Here is a 24,061-nt window from a genome sequence, read left to right as displayed (position 1 = left end):
ATCAGAAGTCAACACAAACTCCACAATGAGACAACCTGTACGCAAACCTGGAAGATGGGAAAGGGAGGAACAAGAGGGCCACTGGTTTTCAAGTCATGTCAATTTCTATGGGGAAATTAACATGCAAAAGTAAAAAGGTGGGCGTAAGTCTCCTCTCTGAGTGGTTGCACCTATAACTGGCTCCCCTGAGAACATACCCGATTTTACTGGGGGGAGCACTCAGTACCTAACAGGGCTAGACAGCCTCTGGCAGCCACCTGGCTTGAACACATCAGTTCTGGTGGTATTACAGACCACCAAGTCAGGAGGATGTGGTGGTGGTGGTGAACAAACAAATATCCAAAACACAAGCCTGATAGTAGTGGAGGTCTTTTCCAACAAATGTCGGAGTAGCTAAAGTAATACAGCAACACACAAAATCTCTAGTAAGTTCCTGGAACATACTAGAGATAACTTTTTATTTCAGAAAGTGGAGGACATAAGAGGGGCAGCCATTTTAGATTTGATTCTCATCAACAGAGAGGGTTTCATTGTGGAGTTAAAGGTGGAAGGTAATTTGGGTGAAAAGTGATCATGAAATGAGAGATTCATGAATCTAAGGAAAGGAAGGAATGACCGCAGCAGAAGAAGGACAATGGACTTGAAAGAAGCAGATTTTAACAAACTCAGAACTGGTAGGTAAGGTCCCAGGGGAAGACAATCTAAAGGAGTTCAAGTGATATGGCAGTTTCTCAAGGAGAGAATGTTAAAGTCACAACTGAAAACTATCCCAATGCAAAGACAAGATAGGAAGAATAGTGAGAGAGGCCAATACAGCCCACCAGGACCTCTTTAATTACCTGAAAAATCAAAAAGGAATCCTGAAAAAAAAAAAAAGATGGAAACATGGACAAATTGCTAGGGAAGAGTACAACAAAGAAAGTACAGGTACATAGAGACAAAATCAGAACAGTCAAGGCACAGAATGAATTCCACTAGCAAGGAACATAAAAGGCAGTAAGAAGAGGTTCTTCAGACACAGTAGGAGCAAGAGACAGACAAAGGAAAATGTAGGTCCTCTTCTTAGCAGGGAAGGAGAGCTAATAAGTGGGGACATCAAGAAAGCTGAGAAGTTTAATGCTTATTTTGCTCCAGTCTTCACTAAAAAGTTAATGGTGACCAGATACTCAACATAATACTGACAACAAGGGGGAAGGAATGCAAGCCAAAATAGGGAAAGAACAGGTTCAAGAATATTTAGATAAGTTAGATGTATTCAAGTCAGCAGGGCCTGATGAAATTCACTCTAAGGTCCTTAAGGAACTAGTTGAATCAATTTCTGAACAGTTGCCAGTCATATGCTCCAAGAATTCTTGGAGCATGTGTGAGATCCCAGTGGACTGGAGAAGGGCAAACAGTACCTATCTTTAAAAAGAGGAACTAAGAGGTCTTGGGGAATTATAGACCAGTCAGCCTAACTGATACCTGGCAAGCCCCCAGGAACCCCTGCCCCATCCAACCCCCCACTTTGTCCCCTGACCGCCCCCGGACCCCCCCAGTCCCTGCCTCCCCCCCGGCTGCCCCATCCAACCCCCTCTCCTTCCTGACTGCCCCCCCCCGGGACCCCTGCCCCCATTCCCCACCCTCTGACTGCCCCAACCCCTATCCACGCCCCCAGCTCCTGACTATCCCCCGAACTCCCCTGCCCTCTATCCAACCCCCTCCCCCGCCTCCTTACCGCGCTACCTGGAGCGCCAGCGGCTGGTGGCACAGCTGCACCAGGATAGGCAGCCGCGCAGCACAGAGCACCGGGTCAGGCCGGACTCTGCAGCTACGCTGCCCCAGGAGCTCGCAGCCCCGCTGCCCAGAGCATTACACCACTGGCACAGTGAGCTGAGGCTGCAAGGGAGGGGGAGGGGTGAGCCTCCAGGGCCAGGAGCTCAGGGGCCAGGTAGGATGGTCCCGCAGGGCGGATGTGGCCCATGGGCTGTAGTTTGCCCACCTCTGATCTAAAGGATAATGGGTTATACGTATACCCAGCATGGAATTTGTGAAGAACCATGCCATTTGTCAAGAACATGCCAAACCAACCTGATTTCCTTCTTTGACAGGGTTACTGGACTAAGAGATAGGGGAAAGCTGTAGATATGGAATAGCTTGATTTTAGTAAGGCATTTGACATAGTCCAACGTTACATTCTCATGAGCAAACTAGGCAAAATTACTCTAATGTGGGTGCACAATTGGTTGCAAGACTGTACTCAGAGAGTAGTTATCAACCATTTGGTGTCAAAATAAAGAGGTGTACCTAGTGTGGTCCCACAGGGGTCAGTCCTGAGTCCAATACAACTCAATATTTTCATTAATGACTTGTTTAATGGTGTAGAAAGTACACTCATAAAATCTGCAGACGACACCAAGCTGGGAGTGGCTGCAAGCGCTTTTGGCATACAGGATTAGAATTCAAAACAACCTTGACAAATTAGAGAATTGTTTTGAAATCAACAAGATGAAATTCAATAAAGACAAATGCAAATTACTACACTGAGGAAAGAAAAATCAAACGCACAACTTCAGAATAGGGAATAACTAGCTGAGTGATCGTACTTCTGACAAGGATCTGGACGGTATAATGGATGACAAATGGAAGAGGAGTCAACAATGTGGTGCAATTGTGAAAAAGTCTAATAGCATTTGGTAACTGTTCTGCTCTATTTGGCAGTGGTGAGGTCTCAGCTGGAGTACTGCATCCAGCTCTGGGTGCCATACTTTAAGAAAGATGTGGACAAAGTCCAGAGGAGAGCAACAAAAATGATAAAAGTCTTAGAAAACTTGACCTACGAGGAAAGGTTCAAAAACTGGGCATGTTTAGTCTTGAGAAAAGATGACTGAGGAGATCCTGATAACAGCTTTCAAATAGGTTAAGGGCTGTTATAAAGAGGATGGTGGTCAACTGTTCTCCATGTCCTCTGAAAGTAGGACAAGAAGTAATGGGCTTAATCTGCAGCAAGGGAGATTTACATTAGATATCCTTATAGTTAAAAAGTTTTTCTTAGTAATGAAGCTTTGTAATAGGCTTCCAAGGGAGGCTATGGAATCCCCATCATTGGAGATTTTTAAGAACAGGTTATACAAACACCTGTCTGGGATGGTCTAGGTGTACGTGGTCCTGCAGGGTGCTAGACTCAATGACCTCTCGAGGTCTCTTCTAGGATTCCATTATTCTCACCTATCGCCTGAGGATTACAATCAGGTTTTACCTCCGTCAAGGTTCCTTCCCCACTCTGAACTCTAGGGTACAGATGTGGGGACCTGCATGAAAACCTCCTAAGCTTACTTTAACCTAAGCTGGTAAAAACTTCCCCAAGGTACAAACTATTTTACCCTTTGCTCTTGGACTTCCACTGCCACCACCAAACATTTATCTGGGTTTATTTATTAGGAAAGCGTTGTTTGGAAACATCTTTCCCCCAAAAATCTTCCCAACCCTTGCAGCCCACTTCCTGGGGAAAGTTTGGTAAAAATCCTCACCAATTTGCATAGGTGACCACAAACCCAAACCCTTGAATCTTAAGAACAATGAAAAAGCATTCAGTTTCTGAAAAGGATTTTAATAGAAGTAAAAAGTAAAAAAGAATCACCTCTGAAAATCAGGATGGTAAATACCTTACAGGGTAATTAAATTCAAAACATAAAGAATCCCTTTAGGCAAAACCTTAAGTTACAAAAAGACACAGACAGGAATATCCATTCTATTCAGCACAGCTTAATTTCTCAGCCATTTAAAGAAATCAATCTAACGCATATCTAGCTAGATTACTTACTAAATTCTAAGACTCCATTCCTGTTCTGTCCCCAGCAAAAGCATCACACAGACAGACACAGACCCTTTGTTTTTCTCCCTCCTCCCAGTATTTTGAAAGTATCTTGTCTCCTCATTGGTCATTTTGGTCAGGTGCCAGCGAGGTTATCCTAGCTTCTTAACCCTTTACAGGTGAAAGGATTTTTCCTCTGGCCAGGAGGGATTTTAAAGGTGTTTACCCTTCCCTTTATATTTATGACAACCTCATTTGGCTGAAATAACCAGTTAACCCAAACTTCACTCAAATTGAAGCCAACAGTAAAGTGTGATTACCCTTCATCCTAAATATTCTTCTTTGCTTTTCCATTTTTGCAGCTGTTTCACCATTCCTGATCCTGGGTGGGACAAGAAGTGGCATGATACAGTTTTGCTTAACCTCAGTAATCTCTTTCATACAGAGTGTATACCCTACGGTGAAGCACTTCACATAATAGCAAAGGGAGAAAACAGATCCCTTTACTTTTGTGGGTATATTTTCAAAAGATTTGATAGGAGATGAAGCAGCAGAGAAATACAGGAAGATGTTCCATATAGCAGAAGTCCACAGTGGAAAAGGCTCTAATAGCTGCATCGGTGAAATTTTAACAAGAATAGAAGAAGCAGATGTGTTATTGGCAGCCTAACCAGAAGTAGGAAGAATTAGAAATCTACCATAAAAGACTGCTAGCATGAGATTTCCAGTCTGGTTTGGCTGACCAAAGCAACTTAGACACACAGGATAACATAACTATGCAGCCAGACTTTTAGATGTTTAGTCAAACAGAACCTTGTGAAGTTTGCCCAGTGCTACATCTAATCGTGCTATGTGACAGGACAGATATTCCAAGTGGTATGTTCACAATACGGAGCTCCTTTGTCTGGGTTAAATAAAGCAAGATGTTTTTTTGTTTTTTTTGAAACAAAGATTTGTTAGAATCACTTTCCACACCCAACAACTCAGGATCCCAGAGTAAGCCCAGCACCAATCAAGCAACTAAGCCTCAGCTAGCCCCATGCGCCACACCCCATCCTTGGATCAGTCAAGCAACCAAGCCTGCTCCTGCACTATCCTCCTCCATGGATCCTGGGGATCCCTAAAGTTCTGCAAATTGTGCCCTCCACACTGCATTTGCTGGGGGCACTAGACACTCCCTTCTTTGTGTATTCCATATTTTTACTTACTGGAACTTGCTGGACCTGAGGAGCAGCTACTGTCTGGACTGTGGCAGGGGTTAGCGTTTGGATGGTGCCATTGGCAGCCTGCGTGAACACTCTCTGAGCCTGCACAGTCTGCACCTGCTGCTGGATGGTCACTGGCTGAACTTGGGAGGACGTCACCAGGCTCTGAACTTGAGGCTGAAGCACTGAAAAGGAGAAAAAGATGTGAGGGATAGCACAGCAGAGAGGCTCTCAGTCTGCAGGCTGTGACACCCAAGAAGTCTGTAAACGGCTTAGTGGGTAACTCATAGCACCTCCATTACCTTGTGAACTTTCACACAATTCCCTTAATGGCACTGGACCTAGCACAACAGAACCTGGGATGCACTGGGGACCAGTTGGGAGCAGCTGAATGGCAAGAGCATGGGAGGAAGAGGTTGGGCACCCTTTTGTCTGCTGAACGCTTTAGTTATAACAGAGTCTCTGGCCCGGCCTTCCCTACAATGCTGCCATTAGTACTCCACGTGACTTATCCTTGCATAAGCTCTTAGCACCTGAAATGAAAACAGAATCCAATGCCTATGCAATAGAGAACTATGATGACTGACCTTAATGAGAGCTCATTATTATTTTTATTTTAGCCCCCCGGGGCAGGAGCTTTTTGTTCTGTGTTTGTCCAGCACCTAGCTCAGGGGGGTCCTGGTCCATGATTAGGGCTCCCAGGCACTAAGGTCAGATGTGTTCCAATTAAACCTTCTGGGAAGTGCCCCTACTCACCAAAAGCATTACTCTGAGTACCTGAACTCTCATACCACACGCCTTAGTCCCTTATTTTATTGCCCTGGATACAGTCACAGAGGGAAGACAGCTCAACCTTCTAGTGGCAAAACATACTGCCATACGGGAGAGAATGAGAGTTCAGGTCCTGGGTTTATCCTTTGCTCCCACAGCTAGGAGCAGTACAAAAGTAAACTATGACATAATTCCTAAAGCAGCATCTACAAAGCCCCCTAAGAAGCCAATGCAAAGGATTGTGGGGCCACGTTTGAGGTGAGCAAGTGGAGCTGCGTCACAAGTAGATCATATGAAAAGAGTTAGAAACCCATACACTAGAGTTTTCCTGTCTTGCCCATTGAATCTGAGTGAAAGTACACTTCATTTAGATTGAAACCCTTCATGCAATACAAGTGATTTCCCAAAGACCAGGTCATAAATTAGAATTACTGGGCAAACAGCATCCTCTAGAGCCATCATGCCTAAGTTTTCTTTGAAAGGTAGCTCTTTTTCATGACTACAAAATAAAAAATACAGTGTTTTGAGCCCCCAGGCACTACCTTGAAAACTCGTGGCTGCATTCTGGTATATTAGCGGTTGCTGAATGAACCTGGTCTGGGGAGCAGAGCTGAAAGTTGGAGTAATCATCACAGTCTGCTGTTGGAGCTGGGGCTGGAGCTGGGGACGAGGCTGAAGGAGGGGTGCAGATCGCTGAGGGGCAGGTGCTGCTGCCTGGGGCACTTTGACTTGCACAGGCTGGAGTTGGGGAGAGGCAGCGGTGGATGGGAAGGACTGCAGCTGTGCCTGGCTGTATGAGCTCTGAAGTGGATGGTCCAAGGTTCCACCAGCGCTACCTTCACCACTGCTCTGGAAGGTGCCACATAACTGCTCTGAAAACAGATCCGGAAACTCCCCGACCTGGTTGCTGACAAACTGCAGCATCTCTGAAAAGAATAAGAAAACATTTTAAGTGCTATCCTCATACTGCTCCATTCCTCCACCATCATTAGGTCAGGTTCAGAAGCTTATGTGAGCGTGGGAGGGAGGGGACAGAGGTTCAGGGTGATCCAGAACTGCAATAGGAGAGGCTACATGACACAAACACACAGTAGTATTTGCAGACAGCAAGGGGTCACATCTAGAACAGTGGTGGGGAGGAGGTTGCTACAGTCAGGAGTGAGACGCAGAAGAGCTGCATAAGAAGAGTCTGCAACAGCACCTACCCATGCGGAGTCTGACTGCAGCCTGTTCCGCAACTCCCACGCCAATAAGAATTAATAAAGCCATCTCCAAAATGAGCGCAGACATTACAAAAACCCACATTTTAACACAGCAGCCTTCTGAGGCAATCAGATGTGATATAGGAACAAAACAATTGCAGAGTGCCACCCAACAGTTACTCTCCCACCAAGCTTTTAGGGGAGCGTAAGGGAATAAATAAGCACCTCAGAAGTGGGGAAATTTGAACAAGAATTCGGCTTAAGTTAAAGTTTAAACCTAAGGGAAAGACAAAAACATAGCGGAACCATCATCCTACAGGGCTTTGGTGAGAGGAAGCAATGCCCACATTTAGTTCTTAGATTTTTTTTTTTAAAAGGTGTTTATTTTAAAAATAAACATGCCTCATGATCTCCTGCAATACATGTCCCTTCTAACCAGGCTAGAGTTCTACAGCAATCATTAAATCTAATGCAAGCATTGATCCATTAACAATGGAAACAAAGAAAAAGACATTAGAAATGAAAGCATCACTGCTCCCTAAAAGGATCTAACCTAGAGATCCTTACATTTTATCCTGCAGAGTGCAACAAGTCCATAAGGCTGCCTTGGTGGCTAGGTAGGGGTGTAGGGGAAAAGAGAGCTCTTCATAAGATGTTGGCTCAGTTTGTACAGACACAGCAGAAGAGCTCTTAATACTCCGCATTTATATAGGACTTCACTCCTCCAAAATGCCACATACATATTAACTAATTAATTTTCACAGCCTCCATGGCAGAAAAGTAATTATCATCCAGCACCTTTGCATCCTCTATGCCTTTTACCATATTAATCTGTCTCACTTCTACCCAATGGGCATATCAGTAAATTGATGGGATAAATCCCCAAGAGTGAGGATAATCTATTTTAAAGAAAAAAAAACTGTCAAGTCTGGGAGACCCAAACGGATTCCCCCAGCCTAGTTATACATCAAGAATAAGTTGATGTTACTTCGGCTACAAGAGGCCCAATAATTTACTTTTCATCTGCACATCAGCTATCTGAGGGAAACAGCTACCAGATGGGGCAAAAGACTTATCAAACTAACTGTGGTTTTGGCCAAATGAATGAAGGACATACGTTTTTATGTAGCGTACAATGAACCTGTCACAAAATACTATTGAAGGATGTAGGAAAATGTCAAGAAAATTAAACATTTGTAAATAAGGATAACATCTACATTGGTGCTAACATGGATAAAATGACAAAAGACATTTATCCTCATAAGCTGTCAAACTGATCACCAGCTGGGGTCAGGAATAAAATACCCACCATGCTTATCACTGTAGTCTTACACAACAAGGCTTTTCAGTTTCCTCTGAAAAATCCATCAGCGGCTATTATTGGAGGCAGGAAACAGGTTTAAATTGGACAAGGTTTTGTTTCGGCATGGTAGTTCCTATTTAGGAGCTGATTTTCAACTGTTTTGTATTAAAGAGCATTTATTCACAATTTCTGAAGTTACTGACTTGGAATCTTAGGAGTTTGTTTACAAATATATTGCTTCATCACAAGTCAAATCCCACTTTTATCAGTAACCAAGTGCTGCCTAAAGTGAATTTGACCAAAAAGTCAAAAACAAAAAAACCCCAAAGGATGAATTTCAGGAAATTTGGCTGCATATGGAACAAAAACATTTTCCAAAAACTATATAGCTTTGCTAGTAGTAGTACAATAAAGGAGAATAAAATACAAAGAATTGTAAGAAACACACAGCCAGATGACAACGCTCCCTCCTAAAACCTAATTGCCAAAGCAAAGAAGGAGAGAGGAAACCTGCAAAATAACCACGCAAACCGCATAAGCCAGAAAATAAGATTTCAGGAATATGGAAGGCTGCCAACAGCTAGCAATTAAATGATGAACCTCTTATTTTGCAAAGATTATATATGCCCTTAAGTGTTTGAAAGGGGTGAACCACTAAAGAGGAACAAGACAAGTTACTACAGAACACAGTTCTAGGCAACCCTGTACCAATAAAATGTCAACAAAATGTTGTGACATTGAGTCCACCTATGATTTAATACCACAATCACATCAGTAAAGAAGCTGAGCTCTTTACCAATTAAACAAATACAAAGAACTAGTCCAACACTTGAATTATGTTTCTCTCTCCTCCTTGGATGGTGACCAGAACTTTGTTTTTTTATTTAAATAAATACAGGTTTATTTTTAAAAATATATCAGTCAATTTCAAATTTAATTTTAAATAATCTATTCAAATCATTTCTATTAAATACAAAAAATTAACATTAAACATCACCTTTGCTGCCAAGTTTTAAAGAAAGTCAAACCACTGAGCTGGTGGAAATCAGTGGCTAGGCACACAGAACTACAATTTGTTGAAGGAAGAAAGGCTCCTGGGCTTCCCTTCCCTCCTTGATAAGCTTCTCCTTTGCTTTGAACTGAACATAAACATGAGTGCAACCAGAACACTGACTGCAGACTGATTAGAATTTGCCTCTTGCCTCAGTGTCCAAGCTGTTAGTAGCATCCCATGCAGCTCCTCAGGGAGAGCATATATTATTTATACTCGCATGGAGTAACTCAATCTTCAGTGTACATCATAACCATTAATTACTGTAATTAAGCCTTACCACAATCTTGTAAGATAAGAATATGACCCTCATTTTACAGACTGGGAAGCAGAGAGAAACAACAACTGATTTGCCCAAGGCTACACTGCAAATTAGTTGCAGTTATTACTCAAGGACATCTGACTCAATCCTGTGTTGCACCCATTAGACACCCACTGCCTCAGCCCCATGCACCCAAGGGCACAACTGGTGAGCAAAGCAAGGAAAGGCAGTTAGCCCAATATCAGGCCAGGTTGGCAAATCTCCACTGTCTTTTGCAGGTCAGTTTTCATTTTCAGCCCCTGGGGAATCAACAAGAGCTGTCTGTCAAGCAGTAAGTAAGTAGCTCATTTGTTGAAGCTTTTTGGTTGCCCCAGGTTGCTGGAAAGTAGATTCCCATCCTCTCTAGCACTGCCCCACCATCTGAGTTCTCTAAAAACATGAAGAGTATAAACAGTAAGGAAGAGGTAGAAATGTTTAGAGTGATCCAAAGAGATGTAACAAGGAGCAACAAGATGAAACTGAACAAAGGGAAAACTTTTCTAACAGTAAGGTACATGATCTGTAGAATAACCTCTCATAGCAACTAGTGGAAGCCAAATCACTTGAGTCATTTGAAACTGACTTTGAAAAAGCCCTGGGGAATATGCTGTTGGAAACAGCCAAGCCTTGACTTCAGCAAGGGTAGTGCTGGGAGAAAAGATGTGATTTAATTGGGCTCTTCCATCTCTAATTTCTTTGATTCTAAGAAAGATATTTGTAATCCCTATTACTGCTGGGTAGTACTGGCAAGAAGCTAAAAACAAGAACTAGAAAAAAGAGACAGGACCTACTAGACCTGGGACAGAGCACCTGTCCCAGAACGAAAGGGCACTATTCTAATATGTTCCATATAGGTTCCTATACCACACTCACCACCCGGGTATCTAAGCACCACCCACAGTGAGTCAATCCCTTGAAAAACATTAAAAAGAACAGCGGGTACAAGTTAAACAAGATTGTTCATCAAGTGACAGGACTGCTCCCACACATCAAAGTAGAAGCATTTTTAGATACAGAGTTCCACACTGTAAACTCTTAAATAAGTGTCTTAAACTGACAGACTGGTATACATGCTGCTCTGAGAGACATTCTACACACCCATAACACAACAAGGTAGTCAGTAAGGATACAGGAAGAAAGCAAGCAGGCACACCTCTATCCCCTAAGGAAGTCCCCTGACACTAACAGAAAGCAGGTTTCTAGGGTGCAGCTACCATGCTAGCTGAGCTGTAGCTCACGAAAGCTAATGTTCAAATAAATTTGTTAGTCTCTAAGGTGCCACAAGTCCTCCTTTTCTTCATGTCAGCACTGTTTCACATGGAGGCACACAGGATGCTGCAGGCACATCATGGGAAGACCAATGAATAGTACACACACATTGCATGCCTGCCTGGGGGTGGGATGGGGACAGTTTCACCACACATGACTCATATCTATAACAGGCAGACACTCCTAGGCGGGTACATAAATGTCGTCTAGGCAGGCACATGTATCCAGGACTGCAGGGGTGGCCTCACAATGTACATCATATACATATGATAAGAGGACGTGACATATCTAAAGGAGCAAGTTTTACCACACACCCTGCAAGTCTACTGAATGATTTTGCCCCGCTAGATACTGTGCAGGTGATCACAGGCTTGCCACATGTACGTCACACCTATGCTACACATCCCAGAGTGGATGGCCACAGAATGGCCACATGTGCGTTAGTGAACCCCACACATTTCATTCCCCTGCCAGCTACTCTGTGGAGAAAGACACAGGCTTAAGCTGCCACACACATCACTCTCCCCATCAGAGAAAGGGGGGGGGGGGGCACAAGCTGGCCATACACCCACTACATACCTTAGAAACGAGTGGGCAAAACTTGAAATCACACATGCTGAGGCCACCACCAGAAGCAACCACAGCCCAGTTACACATCAGTACCTCTCTCCACACACATGGTAGTGCCCCTTGGTGTACCCCCCAGTGAGGTGGGCAGAGCCTGGGCATATGTCAGTGCCCCCCCATACACCTACCACATAAGAACATAAAAGATAGCATGCTGGGTCAGACCAATGATCCATCTAGCCCAGTAGCCGGTCTTCTGACAGTGGCCGGTACCAGAGCACCAAGAGACACAGAGAACAAGGCAATTATGGAGTGATCAACCCCTGTTACCCAGTCCCAGCTTCTGGCAATCAGAGGTTTAGGGTCCCCCAATGCATGGGGTTACATCCCTGCCTAATAGCCCTTGATGGACCTATCCTTCATGAACTTATCTAGTTCTTCCTTTTAACCCTCTTACACTTTTGGCCTCCACAACATCCCCTGGCAAGGAGTTCCACAGGTGATTTATGCAGTGTGCGCACCACCTCCAGACACCCCCCTCCCGAGAGGGGCGGGCACAGCCCGGGCTCCCTGCCCTGCGGACTCCCCGCTCTTACCGTCGATGTCTCCCAGCGTGAGCTCGTCCCCCAGCTCCGTCAGGGTCTCCATGGCTTCCATACCCAGCTCGCGGGTCTCCATCCCGGCTCCGCGCACGAGCCCGCCCCCGCCCGGGCACCGCCTCAGCCCAGGTTCCCAGCACCCGCCGCTGCCGCCTCCATCTTGGGCCAGCCCCGCCCCCACCTGCGTGCCAGGCGCCGGGGCCGCGCGCTTCCTCGGTTTGTTGTCAATGAGACCAGGTCTCCTCCGGCCAATCAGCGGGCGAGGCGGCTCGTGGTGTGATTGCACGTCAGCGATCAGCAGCTGCGATTAGCATACGGGGCCGAGCCCTGCCTCCTTCCCAGGTGGAATATTCATGAGGGGGCGGGGACAGAACGCTGATTAGTTATTAGTCCGAAGTAGGATTTAAAGAGACAGGACGAATCTGGGACAAGGGTGAAGTGGCCTAGAAGGCAGCGGGTGTGATGAGGGGGAGGGACAGGTGGGCAGCGGGTGTGGTGACGAGGGGGGTGGGCAGCGGGTGTGGTGAGGGAGGGGGAGGTGGGCAGCGGGTGTGGTGACAAGGGGGGTGGGCAGTGGGTGTGGTGAGGGAGGGGGAACAGTGGGTGTGGTGACGGTGGGGGGGCTGGGGGTGTGGTGAAAGGGAGGGGGAGGTGGGCAGCGGGTGTGGTGAGGGAGGGGGAACAGTGGGTGTGGTGACAGGGAGGGGGAGGTGGGCAGCGGGTGTGGTGAGGGAGGGGGAACAGTGGGTGTGGTGACGGTGGGGGGGCTGGGGGTGTGGTGACAGGGAGGGGGAGGTGGGCAGCGGGTGTGGTGACGAGGGGGGTGGGCAGCAGGTGTGGTGAGGGAAGGGGAACAGTGGGTGTGGTGACAGGGAGGGGGAGGTGGGCAGCGGGTGTGGTGAGGGAGGGGGAACAGTGGGTGTGGTGACGGTGGGGGGGCTGGGGGTGTGGTGAAAGGGAGGGGGAGGGGGAACAGTGGGTGTGGTGACGGTGGGGGGGCTGGGGGTGTGGTGACAGGGAGGGGGAGGTGGGCAGCGGGTGTGGTGACGAGGGGGGTGGGCAGCGGGTGTGGTGAGGGAAAGGGAACAGTGGGTGTGGTGACAGGGAGGGGGAGGTGGGCAGTGGGTGTGGTGAGGGAGGGGGAACAGTGGGTGTGGTGACAGGGAGGGGGAGGTGGGCAGCGGGTGTGGTGACAAGGGGGGTGGGCAGCGGGTGTGGTGAGGGAAGGGGAACAGTGGGTGTGGTGACGGTGGGGGGTAGCTGGTGTGGTGACGGGGGGAGGGAGTGGGAGAGGGATGGGGCACAGCGGGTGTGGTGATGGCGAGGGGGGGCGCGGGTGTGGTGAGGGCGAGGGATGGGGAAGGTGACGGGGTGGGCGAGGGACGGGGGAACGGCAAGGCAGGCGAGAGGCACAGATGTATTGTCAATCTGAAGCATTCAAAAATCTCAAGTCAGGCCCGCAATATAATGCCAACAGGGTAATTTTGGCCCAGTAACATGCCCTCCTGGCAAGAGGTACCACAGTGCAGCACCAGTAAAGACACAATAGCTTGGATATGGTTTTTCAGCGTGGCTGCTCTTGCCCAGACTAGGCTAATTCGGGTGCCAATCACCCAAGTTAATGCTGCAGTGAAAACTACCCGAAACGAAGAATAATTCCAGTGCAGTCAGAGGTCGTCTTGTTGCCCATTTACTCGATTTTTATTATGAATCTCGTAATATTTGGTGTTTTACTTACTGCCCCAGATCCTGGAGGCAAGTGATTGTGAGAATTTCAGCTTTCATATAAAAAGGGTAAGTTTCTAGCCCTCCTGGTAGCAGAGAAAATATTGCAAATGTGACTTGAGTGCATAGATGCTGACTCCATGGGTACTCGGGCTGGAGAACCTATGGGGAAAAATAGTGGGTGCTCAGCACCCACCGGCGGCCAATCAGCTCCTCCCCTGCCTCCCGAACAGTGGGGTGCAGGAGATGCTGGAGGGGAGGGGATGGAGCGGGGGCAGGAAAAGGTGGGGGAGGCAGGGGTGGGGCCTTGGGGTTAGAGGTGGAGTCGGGCGGGGCCTGGGGCAGAGCAAAGATCTAGCAACCACTGGGGGAAATGAGGAAGTTGGCGTCTGTGCCTGAGTGCTCCTAAAGGCTCAGAAACCAGAAGTCAATTTTAATTACTATTTTTTTAATTCTCGTGATTTTAAAGCCAATCTCTGTAATTTTTTGGGACCTGACTCATGATCTTGAATGTCTGGGGCTGGCAATAGTACATTGGGGTTTCACTAGAGTAGAAGAGGAAGATGATTAGGCCCTCTACCCAGTTAAGGTTAAACCAGCGTCATGCAGCTGCCTGTGCCTCACCTGGTCATGATGCATTCCACACGGGCCTCCCATAGGTCCTGAAATACACATATTCTCTATATAGTTAAAAACCTCTTTCCAGGCTCCTTTACCTCACTGCAGCCTTTGTATTATGAATCACTCCATTCTCCTGGCTCTCCTCCCTAGCTCTCCCTTCTGTCACAGCTCCTCTTCTATCTAATTCAGCGCTTTCATGCTGGATCGTCTTCTTCGCTAAGACCCCTTTTTCTATGGAGTCTAACCACATTCAGTTCACTGCCTCTGATCTTTTCTAATCTGCCTTTTCCCTCATGTTCCCAGGAACACACCCACCACTTAGGCTCTCGCTAAGTCCTGTCGCTTCTTCCTCTTAATTATCACCAGAGTCCTCCTTTTCCTTTCTGTTCCCACCATTAAAATCATGGTCAGTTCTTGCCCTTATTGTTCTAACCTTCTCCTCTTCAGCGTGTCCAAAATACCACAAGTAATGTCATCTTTGTCTCCTTCTGCTCCATAGTGATGCCTTCTTTTTCTTGTGGCTTCCTGCCTCAACACATCCAATTCAAGCTCATGTTAATATGCAAGGCCTTATGTAATTCCCCACCTACACCTCTGCTCTCACTTTCCCTTAGCAACGCCCCACCCACCATCTAAACTCTTCCCAGTCCTCTCAGTTTACTGTTCCTTTTTCTGTATTCTCTCCTTCTCCCCCCACAGTTCTATATCCTTCTTTCCTACTGTATCCCTGTCGTCATCGTCAGGCATCTCTTCTCCCTCTTCCTCATTAATAATCACCACACTCTCCCCATCCTGAATCATTGCCTGTGCGTTGTGTTGGTCATAGTTTGAGAGTCAGTTCTGTGGGTAGAAAACATTGATCTAGAAGTAAAGTGCTGCATAAGCTTATAGCACTATATGAAGAAAATAGTAACAATAATTAATAGTGAAATAGAGCAGGCATTTAATAGCAGCTTTACACAACAATGCAGGACAAGGAGTGAAGACAATAGCATCCAATTGAAATTGTCGGGAGAGTTTTGATCAGCAGAATGTAACTTCCCAATTAAAATTTAGCCAGACCATTGGGGCTACCACCCCTACTTTTATGGAAAGTGCCATGGGGTCTGTTTAGAGTTCTGATGCTCATTAGAACTTAGCCCTGGTCTACACTAGGACTTTAGGTCGAATTTAGCAGCGTTAAATCGATGTAAACCTGCACCCGTCCACACAATGAGGCCCTTTATTTCGACTTAAAGGGCTCTTAAAATCGATTTCCTTACTCCACCCCTGACAAGTGGATTAGCGCTTAAATCGACGTTGCCGGCTCGAATTTGGGGTACTGTAGACACAATTCGATGGTATTGGCCTCCGGGAGCTATCCCAGAGTGCTCCATTATGACCGCTCTGAACAGCACTCTCAACTCAGATGCACTGGCCAGGTAGACAGGAAAAGAACCGCGAACTTTTGAATCTCATTTCCTGTTTGGCCAGCGTGGCAAGCTGCAGGTGACCATGCAGAGCTCATCAGCACAGGTGACCATGATGGAGTCCCAGAATCGCAAAAGAGCTCCAGCATGGACCGAACGGGAGGTACGGGATCTGATCGCTGTTTGGGGAGAGGAATCCGTGCTATCAGAACTCCGTTCCAGTTTTCGAAATGCCAAAACCTTTGTGAAAATCTCCCAGGGCATGAAGGACAGAGGCCATAACAGGGAACCGAAGCAGTGCCGCGTGAAACTGAAGGAGCTGAGGCAAGCCTACCAGAAAACCAGAGAGGCGAACAGCCGCTCTGGGTCAGAGCCCCAAACATGCCGCTTCTATGATGAGCTGCATGCCATTTTAGGGGGTTCAGCCACCACTACCCCAGCCGTGTTGTTTGACTCCTTCAATGGAGATGGAGGCAATACGGAAGCAGGTTTTGGGGACGAAGAAGATGAGGAGGAGGAGGAGGTTGTAGATAGCTCACAGCAAGCAAGCGGTTTCCCGACAGCCAGGAACTGTTTCTCACCCTAGACCTGGAGCCAGTACCCCCCGAACCCACCCAAGGCTGCCTCCTGGATCCGGCAGGCGGAGAAGGGACCTCTGGTGAGTGTACCTTTTAAAATACTATACATGGTTTAAAAGCAAGCATGTGAAAGGATTACTTTGCCCTGGCATTTGCGGTTCTCCTAGATGGAGTCCTAAAGCCTTTGCAAAAGGTTTCTGGGGAGGGCAGCCTTATTGCGTCCTTCATGGTAGGACACTTTACCACTCCAGGCCAGTAACACGTACTCGGGAATCATTGTACAACAAAGCATTGCAGTGTATATTTGCTGGCATTCAAACAACATCCGTTCTTTATCTCTCTGTGTTATCCTCAGGAGAGTGAGATCTAATTCATGGTCACCTGGTTGAAATAGAGTGGTTTTCTTCAGGGGACACTCAGAGGAGCCCATTCCTGCTGGGCTGTTTGCCTGTGGCTAAACAGAAATGTTCCCCGCTGTTAGCCACAGGGAGGGGGGAAGGTTGAGGGGGTAGTCACGCGGTGGGAGGAGGCAAAATGCGACTTGTAATGAAAGCACATGTGCTATGTATGTAATGTTAACAGCAAGGTTTACCCTGAAAGAGTGTAGCCACTGTTTTATAAAATGTGTCTTTTTAAATACCGCTGTCCCTTTTTTTTTCTCCACCAGCTGCATGTGTTTCAATGATCACAGGATCTTCTCCTTCCCAGAGGCTAGTGAAGCTTAGAAAGAAAAAAAAACGCACTCGCGATGAAATGTTCTCCGAGCTCATTCTGTCCTCCCACACTGACAGAGCACAGACGAATGCGTGGAGGCAAATAATGTCAGAGTGCAGGAAAGCACAAAATGACCGGGACGAGAGGTGGCGGGCTGAAGACAGGGCTGAAGCTCAAATGTGGCGGCAGCGTGATGAGAGGAGGTAGGATTCAATGCTGAGGCTGCTGCAGGACCAAACCAGTATGCTCCAGTGTATGGTTGAGCTGCAGCAAAGGCAGCTGGAGCACAGACTGCCACTGCAGCCCCTCTGTAACCAACCACCCTCCTCCCCAAGTTCCATAGCCTCCACACCCAGACGCCCAAGAACGCGGTGGGGGGGCCTCCGGCCAACCAGCCACTCCACCACAGAGGATTGCCCAAAAAAAAGAAGGCTGTCATTCAATAAATTTTAAAGTTGTAAACTTTTAAAGTGCTGTGCTTAAAGTGCTGTGTGGCATTTTCCTTCCCTCCTCCACCACCCCTCCTGGGCTACCTTGGTAGTCATCCCCCTATTTGTGTGATGAATGAATAAAGAATGCATGAATGTGAAGCAACAATGACTTTATTGCCTCTGCAAGCGGTGATTGAAGGGAGGAGGGGCGGGTGGTTAGCTTACAGGGAAGTAGAGTGAACCAAGGGGTGGGGGGTTTCATCAAGGAGAAACAAAGAGAACTTTCACACCGTAGCCTGGCCAGTCATGAAACTGGTTTTCAAAGCTTCTCTGATGCGTACCGCGCCCTCCTGTGCTCTTCTAACCACCCTGGTGTCTGGCTGCGCGTAACCAGCAGCCAGGCGATTTGCCTCAACCTCCCACCCCGCCATAAACGTCTCCCCCTTACTCTCACAGATATTGTGGAGCACACAGCAAGCAGTAATAACAGTGGGAATATTGGTTTCGCTGAGGTCTAAGCGAGTCAGTAAACTGCACCAGCGCGCCTTTAAACGTCCAAATGCACATTCTACCACCATTCTGCACTTGCTCAGCCTGTAGTTGAACAGCTCCTGACTACTGTCCAGGCTGCCTGTGTACGGCTTCATGAGCCATGGCATTAAGGGGTAGGCTGGGTCCCCAAGGATACATATAGGCATTTCAACATCCCCAACAGTTATTTTCTGGTCTGGGAATAAAGTCCCTTCCTGCAGCTTTTGAAACAGACCAGAGTTCCTGAAGATGCGAGCATCATGCACCTTTCCCGGCCATCCCACGTTGATGTTGGTGAAACGTCCCTTGTGATCCACCAGTGCTGGCAGCACTATTGAAAACTATTGCGGTTTATGTACTCGCTGGCTTGGTGCTCCAGTGCCAAGATAGGGATATGGGTTCCATCTATGGCCCCACCAGAGTTAGGGAATCCCATTGCAGCAAAGCCATCCACTATGACCTGCACATTTCCCAGGGTCACTACCCTTGATATCAGTAGATCTTTGATTGCATTGGCTACTTGCATCACAGCAGCCCCCACAGTAGATTTGCCCACTCCAAATTGATTCCCAACTGACCGGTAGCTGTCTGGCGTTGCAAGCTTCCACAGGGCTATCGCCACTCGCTTCTCAACTGTGAGGGCTGCTCTCATCTTGGTATTCATGCGCCTCAGGGCAGGGGAAAGCAAGTCACAAAGTTCCATGAAAGTGCCCTTACGCATGCGAAAGTTTCGCAGCCACTGGGAATCGTCCCAGACCTGCAACACTATGCGGTCCCACCAGTCTGTGCTTGTTTCCCGAGCCCAGAATCGGTGTTCCACAGCATGAACCTGCCCCATTAGCACCATGATGCATGCATTGGCAGGGCCCATGCTTTCAGAGAAATCTGTGTCCATGTCCTGATCACTCACGTGACCGTGCTGACGTCGCCTCCTCGCCCGGTATCGCTTTGCCAGGTTCTGGTGCTGCATATACTGCTGGATAATGCGTGTGGTGTTTAATGTGCTCCTAATTGCCAAAGTGAGCTGAGCGGCCTCCATGCTTGCCTTGGTATGGCGTCCGCACAGAAAAAAGGCGCGGAACGATTGTCTGCCGTTGCTCTGACGGAGGGAGGGGCGACTGACGACACGGCTTACAGGGTTGGCTTCAGGGAGCTAAAATCAACAAAGGGGGTGCCTGTACATCAAGGAGTATTTCAGGCAGGACTTCACGGAGGGTTCTAATAAGAAATGGTGCACCTAAGTTATCGTTCTTATTGGAACAAGGAGTTTAGCCTGGCCTCTGATTGATACATGGCTAGATTTACCTCGCTGCACCTTCTCTGTGAGTGACTGCAGTGTGACCTAGAGGAATGAGTCCCCTAGACAGGGGAGGAGGCAAATGAGTACAAAACAAATCTGGTCTATTTCTTGTTTTGACCCACTCCATCTATCTTTTACATCTTTGGCTGGCAGCAGACGGTGCAGAAGGACTGCATGCCATCCACATCTCATGGCTGCTCAGCAGAAGATGGTACAATACGACTGCTAGCAATCCTCATCTCTTGCCTGCCTGGCAGAAGATGGTACAGTACGACTGCTAGCAGTCCGTATTGCCTGCCCGCTCACCATAAGACGGTTCAATAGGACTGACTGCAGGACTAAAGAGAATGACCTGGTCAAGTCACTCCAAATTTAGTCCCTGCGCCCATGTCTGCCCAGGCGCTCCCAGCCGACGTGGCCAGGAGCACCTCGGACACGACGAGGACGACTACCAGTCGTATTGCACCGTCTGCTGCCAGAAGGCAATGGGTTGCTGCTACTGTGCAGCAAAGCCGTACCGCGTCTGCCAGCACCCAGGAGACATAGGGTGACGGTTACCTGAGCGGGCTCCATGCTTGCAGTGGTATGGCGTCTGCACAGGTAACTCAGGAAAAAAGGCGCGAAATGATTGTCTGCCCTTGCTTTCACGGAGGGAGGGAGGGAACGGGGGCCTGACGATATGTACCCAGAACCACCCGCGACAATGTTTTAGCCCCATCAGGCATTGGGATCTCAACCCAGAATTCCAATGGGCAGCGGAGACTGCGGGAACTGTGGGATAGCTACCCACAGTGCAACGCTCCGGAAGTCGACTCTAGCCTCGGTACTGTGGAAGCGCTCCGCCGAGTTAATGCACTTAGAGCATTTTCTGTGGGGACACACACACTCGAATATATAAAACCGATTTCTAAAAAACCGACTTCTATAAATTCGACCTTATTCCGTAGTGTAGACATACCCTTAGAGCCTCTCTGTTTGTGTGCCATCTGAAAGACAACCGCAACACTGCTCTTCTAGCACTATTCTGGGGCACTGGTTTAGTACAGACTCTAAAGGATGACCACCATCAATTACAAATAGTACTTCCTGCAACACCGTGGATTTTCCTGAGAAGTCTCCCATCCAACTACTTTCCAAACCAGACTCAATTCTGCTTAGTATAATATAAGATGTGAGGTTTCAGAGTAACAGCCGTGTTAGTCTGTCTTTGCAAAAAGAAAAGGAGTACTTGTGGCACCTTAGAGACTAACCAATTTATCTGAGCATGAGCTTTCATGAGCTACAGCTCACTTCATCATACTGTCTACTGCAGTTTCCACAGTATGCATCCGATGAAGTGAGCTGTAGCTCACGAAAGCTCATGCTCAAATTGGTTAGTCTCTAAGGTGCCATAAGATGTGAGGTGATCATGCCACCCCATTCCCTGTATATGACACAGCTGAAATTTAACCCTGCAAAACCAGCTGTTAGCACAAGACGCGTGAATAGAGACATTTCCAAAATGAATTCCTACCCACAGATTCTCAGCACTGCAGATGGACCATGTTTGACCAGAGCCAGGAGACAGAAATCTTACCAGGCAAACCTCTTCCCTTGCAGAGTGGAGCAACCAATCTGTAACATGAGTAGCTATGCAAAAATGAGACCCTCTAAGACAAAGAGACTGAATGTTTTTCAAAAGGTGATCCTATATTCAGTCATTTGCAACTGCTCCTTCTCATCTGTCTTCCCAACTCCTCTGCATCGTGTCCCAGGAGGCAAAAAGAACATAAGAACAGCCATACTGGGTCAAACCAAAGGTCCATCTAGCCCAGTATCCTGTCTTCCGGCAGTGGCCAATGCCAGGTGCCCCAGAGGGAATGAACAGGTAATCATCAAGTGATCCATCCCCTGTCGCCCATTCCCAGCTCCTGGCAAAGAGAGGCTAGGGACACCATTCCTGCCCATCCTGCCTTATAGCCATTGATGAACCTATGCTTCATGAATTTATCTAGTTCTTTTTTGAACCCTGTTATAGTCTTGACCTTCACAACATCCTCCGGCAAGGAGTTCCACAGGTTGACTGTGCGTTGTGTGAAAAAAAATACTTCCTTTTGTTTTAAACCTGCTGCCTATTAATTTCATTTGGTGACCCCCTAGTTCTTGTGTTATAAGAAGGAGTAAATAACACTTACTTATTTACTTTCTCCACACCAGTCATAATTTTATAGACCTCTATCATATCCCCCCTTAGTCTTCTCTTTTCCAAGCTGAAAAGTCCCAGTCTTATTAATCGCTCCTCATATGGCAGATGCTTCATACCACTAATAATTTTTGTTGCCCTTTTCTGAACCTCTTCCAATTCCAATATATCTTTTTTGAGATGGGGTGACCACATCTCACGCAGTATTCAAGATGTGGCCATACCATGGATTTATAAAGAGGCAATACAATATTTTCGGTCTTATTTTCTATCCCTTAATGATTCCCAACATTCTGTTTGCTTTTTTGACTGTCGCTGCACATTGAGTGGATGTTTCCACAATGACTCCATGATCTCTCTTGAGTGGTGGTAACTAATTTAGACCCCATCATTTGATATGTATAGTTGGGATTATGTTTTCCAATGTGCATTACTTTGCATTTATCAACACTGAATTTCATCTGCCATTTTGTTGCTGAGTCACCCAGTTTTGTGAGATCCTTTTGTAGCTCTTCGCCGTCTGCCTGGGACTTAACTATCTTGGGTACTTTTGTATCATCTACAAATTTTGTCACCTCACTGTTTACCCCTTTTCCCAGATCATTTTTGAATATGGTGAATAGGACTGGTCCCAGTACAGACCCCAGGAGGACACCACTATTTACCACTCTCCATTCTGAAAACTGACCGTTCATTCCTACCCTTTGTTTCCTATCTTTTAACCAGTTACCAACCCATAAGAGATTGGATTCCAATGAGGGAATTTGTGGAGTGGTGCTCGTGGCATCCTCTGAGCAAACGCATGTTGGTGGAAAGTCAGATACAGAGAATTGGAACGGGCTTGCGCCTCCCCAGCGCTTCCAAGTTTTCTGTCAACACGCCACCAGGAGAAGAGGATCACAACTGAACAGCCGAGATTCAAGAACGGAGGGCTGTGCCATCGCTGCTGACTGTTGGTTCTGCTCATTGCTTTGTAGCCTGTATACCTTCTTGGTAAGCAAATACTCTGTCAGGTCTTCCTGTCCCCTTCCATCTCCAACTATGACAGTAGTAGAAGCAAGGAACAGAACTAGCTGGCCATATGCTTGGCTGTTGGAAGAGCTGTCATTCAGAGGACTGGCACACATGAAGCTGTCTGTTGTATCAAATCGTGCATCTTTGCCGCAGTACAGATTTTGGAGGGGGCTGCAAGCGGTGGCCCACCTCACATAGGAGAGTCTTCCTCCATCCCCCTTGCACCCAGGCTCTGAAGGATCTGGCCACCTGTATCCCGCTCAGATGCCAGGAGTGGCTTGAGAGGCAAAGGTAAATTAGCCCAAACTGAAATTTGACCAGGGATTTGTATCCCTGCTTTTGCAAGAGTGTCATCAGGTCTTCAGTGACCCCACACACTCAGGTCTCCATTTCATTATCCAGTCAAAAGATGGTGCCTCCAGCAGCACAACCAAAGCACCATGCTGGGACATAAGGTCAGTACCAGGCGTGGGAAGGAGAGCACCACTTCCAACAGCTGCTTTATTTGCCTTGGTCCCCACCATTGGGGACCTGGATTTCAGAGGTGCTGAGCTCCTGTAGATTCCATTGAATCCGTGCCAGTTGTGGGTATTCAGCACCTCTGACAAATCAGGCTAGTAGTGATCAGGCATAGTCTTATTTCACCTGTGGGCTCAGAGGCAATCATAACCCAAGTTGCTACAGCAGCTGGGCACCATCATCAGATACCTTTATAGCCTATCCCCACCCTCGCTATTGTCTCTCATTCACTATGAGATGTCAACTTCTGCTTCCATTCTTCCGGCCTTCATTGTCCGCGTGTTTCATTTTCAATCACCTCCTTGCTCTCACCTGTACTGTACGTGGAACGAGAGCCCCATAAACATCTGCAAGGTCACCTCACTGTCCACCTCCAGCTCCCTCTTGGAAACTCTTTTGCTGTGATGCCTACAAAAAACTTGCCAACAGGCTGGTGGTGAGCTGAGAACACTTCCTGTCATGCTGATCAATATTGTCTTGTTTCCTGGTATTCCCCTCCCTCTCTCTCTACCCATCGTCTCTTGTCTTATACTTAGACTGTAAGCTCTTTGGGGTAGGGACCATCTTTTTTTCTTCTGTTTGTACAACGCTTAGCACAATGGGGTCCTAGTCCCCAACTCAGGCTCCTGGATGCTATTGCAGGACAAAATAATACCTGAATGTTGGTTCCTGGAGCCCCATCCTTTCTTTGGGTATAGCAAAGGTATACATACGAGGGAGAAGAGAACAAGGAGAGATGCAAGCAACAAATCTCTCCCCCACTGCATGAGGAGCCAGCAAGGAGCAAGGGTAAGTGCAGGCCCTGTGGGTTGCATGTCTTCCCCACGAGAGGTCTGATGGTGCAGAACAGGAGATGGGATAGCCATAGGGGATAGACCACTAGTCTGATCCAGCACGGCAGCCGCAAGGGGCCAGATTTTAGAATGTATTTAGTGCTTAAAAATGCAGGCAGTAGACACTAATGGGATTTTCAAAA

At 47.4% G+C, this 24,061-nt stretch overlaps 1 protein-coding gene across 2 annotated transcripts in view; it reads right to left on the bottom strand.

The window, feature by feature from the left end:
• The window catches only part of SREBF2 (sterol regulatory element binding transcription factor 2), a 38,728-nt gene extending 26,492 nt beyond the window's left edge, over positions 1-12,236 (bottom strand). The window contains exons 1-3 of one of the 2 annotated variants that reach the window (XM_048835270.2): positions 12,059-12,236; positions 6,312-6,695; positions 5,002-5,183 (exon numbers count right to left, since the gene is read on the bottom strand). In XM_048835270.2, coding sequence (XP_048691227.1) covers positions 5,002-5,183; positions 6,312-6,695; positions 12,059-12,140 — 648 coding nt within the window. In that variant the 5' untranslated portion in view covers positions 12,141-12,236. The remainder of the gene's footprint in view (positions 1-5,001; positions 5,184-6,311; positions 6,696-12,058) is intronic. The other variant, XM_048835271.2, reaches the window with a different exon arrangement.
• Between the last annotated feature and the right edge of the window lie 11,825 nt (positions 12,237-24,061).

The sequence above is a fragment of the Caretta caretta genome, chromosome 1 (assembly GCF_965140235.1).
Source record: "Caretta caretta isolate rCarCar2 chromosome 1, rCarCar1.hap1, whole genome shotgun sequence".
NCBI classification, from domain to species: domain Eukaryota; kingdom Metazoa; phylum Chordata; order Testudines; family Cheloniidae; genus Caretta; species Caretta caretta.
This window is presented reverse-complemented; position numbering and strand designations above follow the sequence as displayed.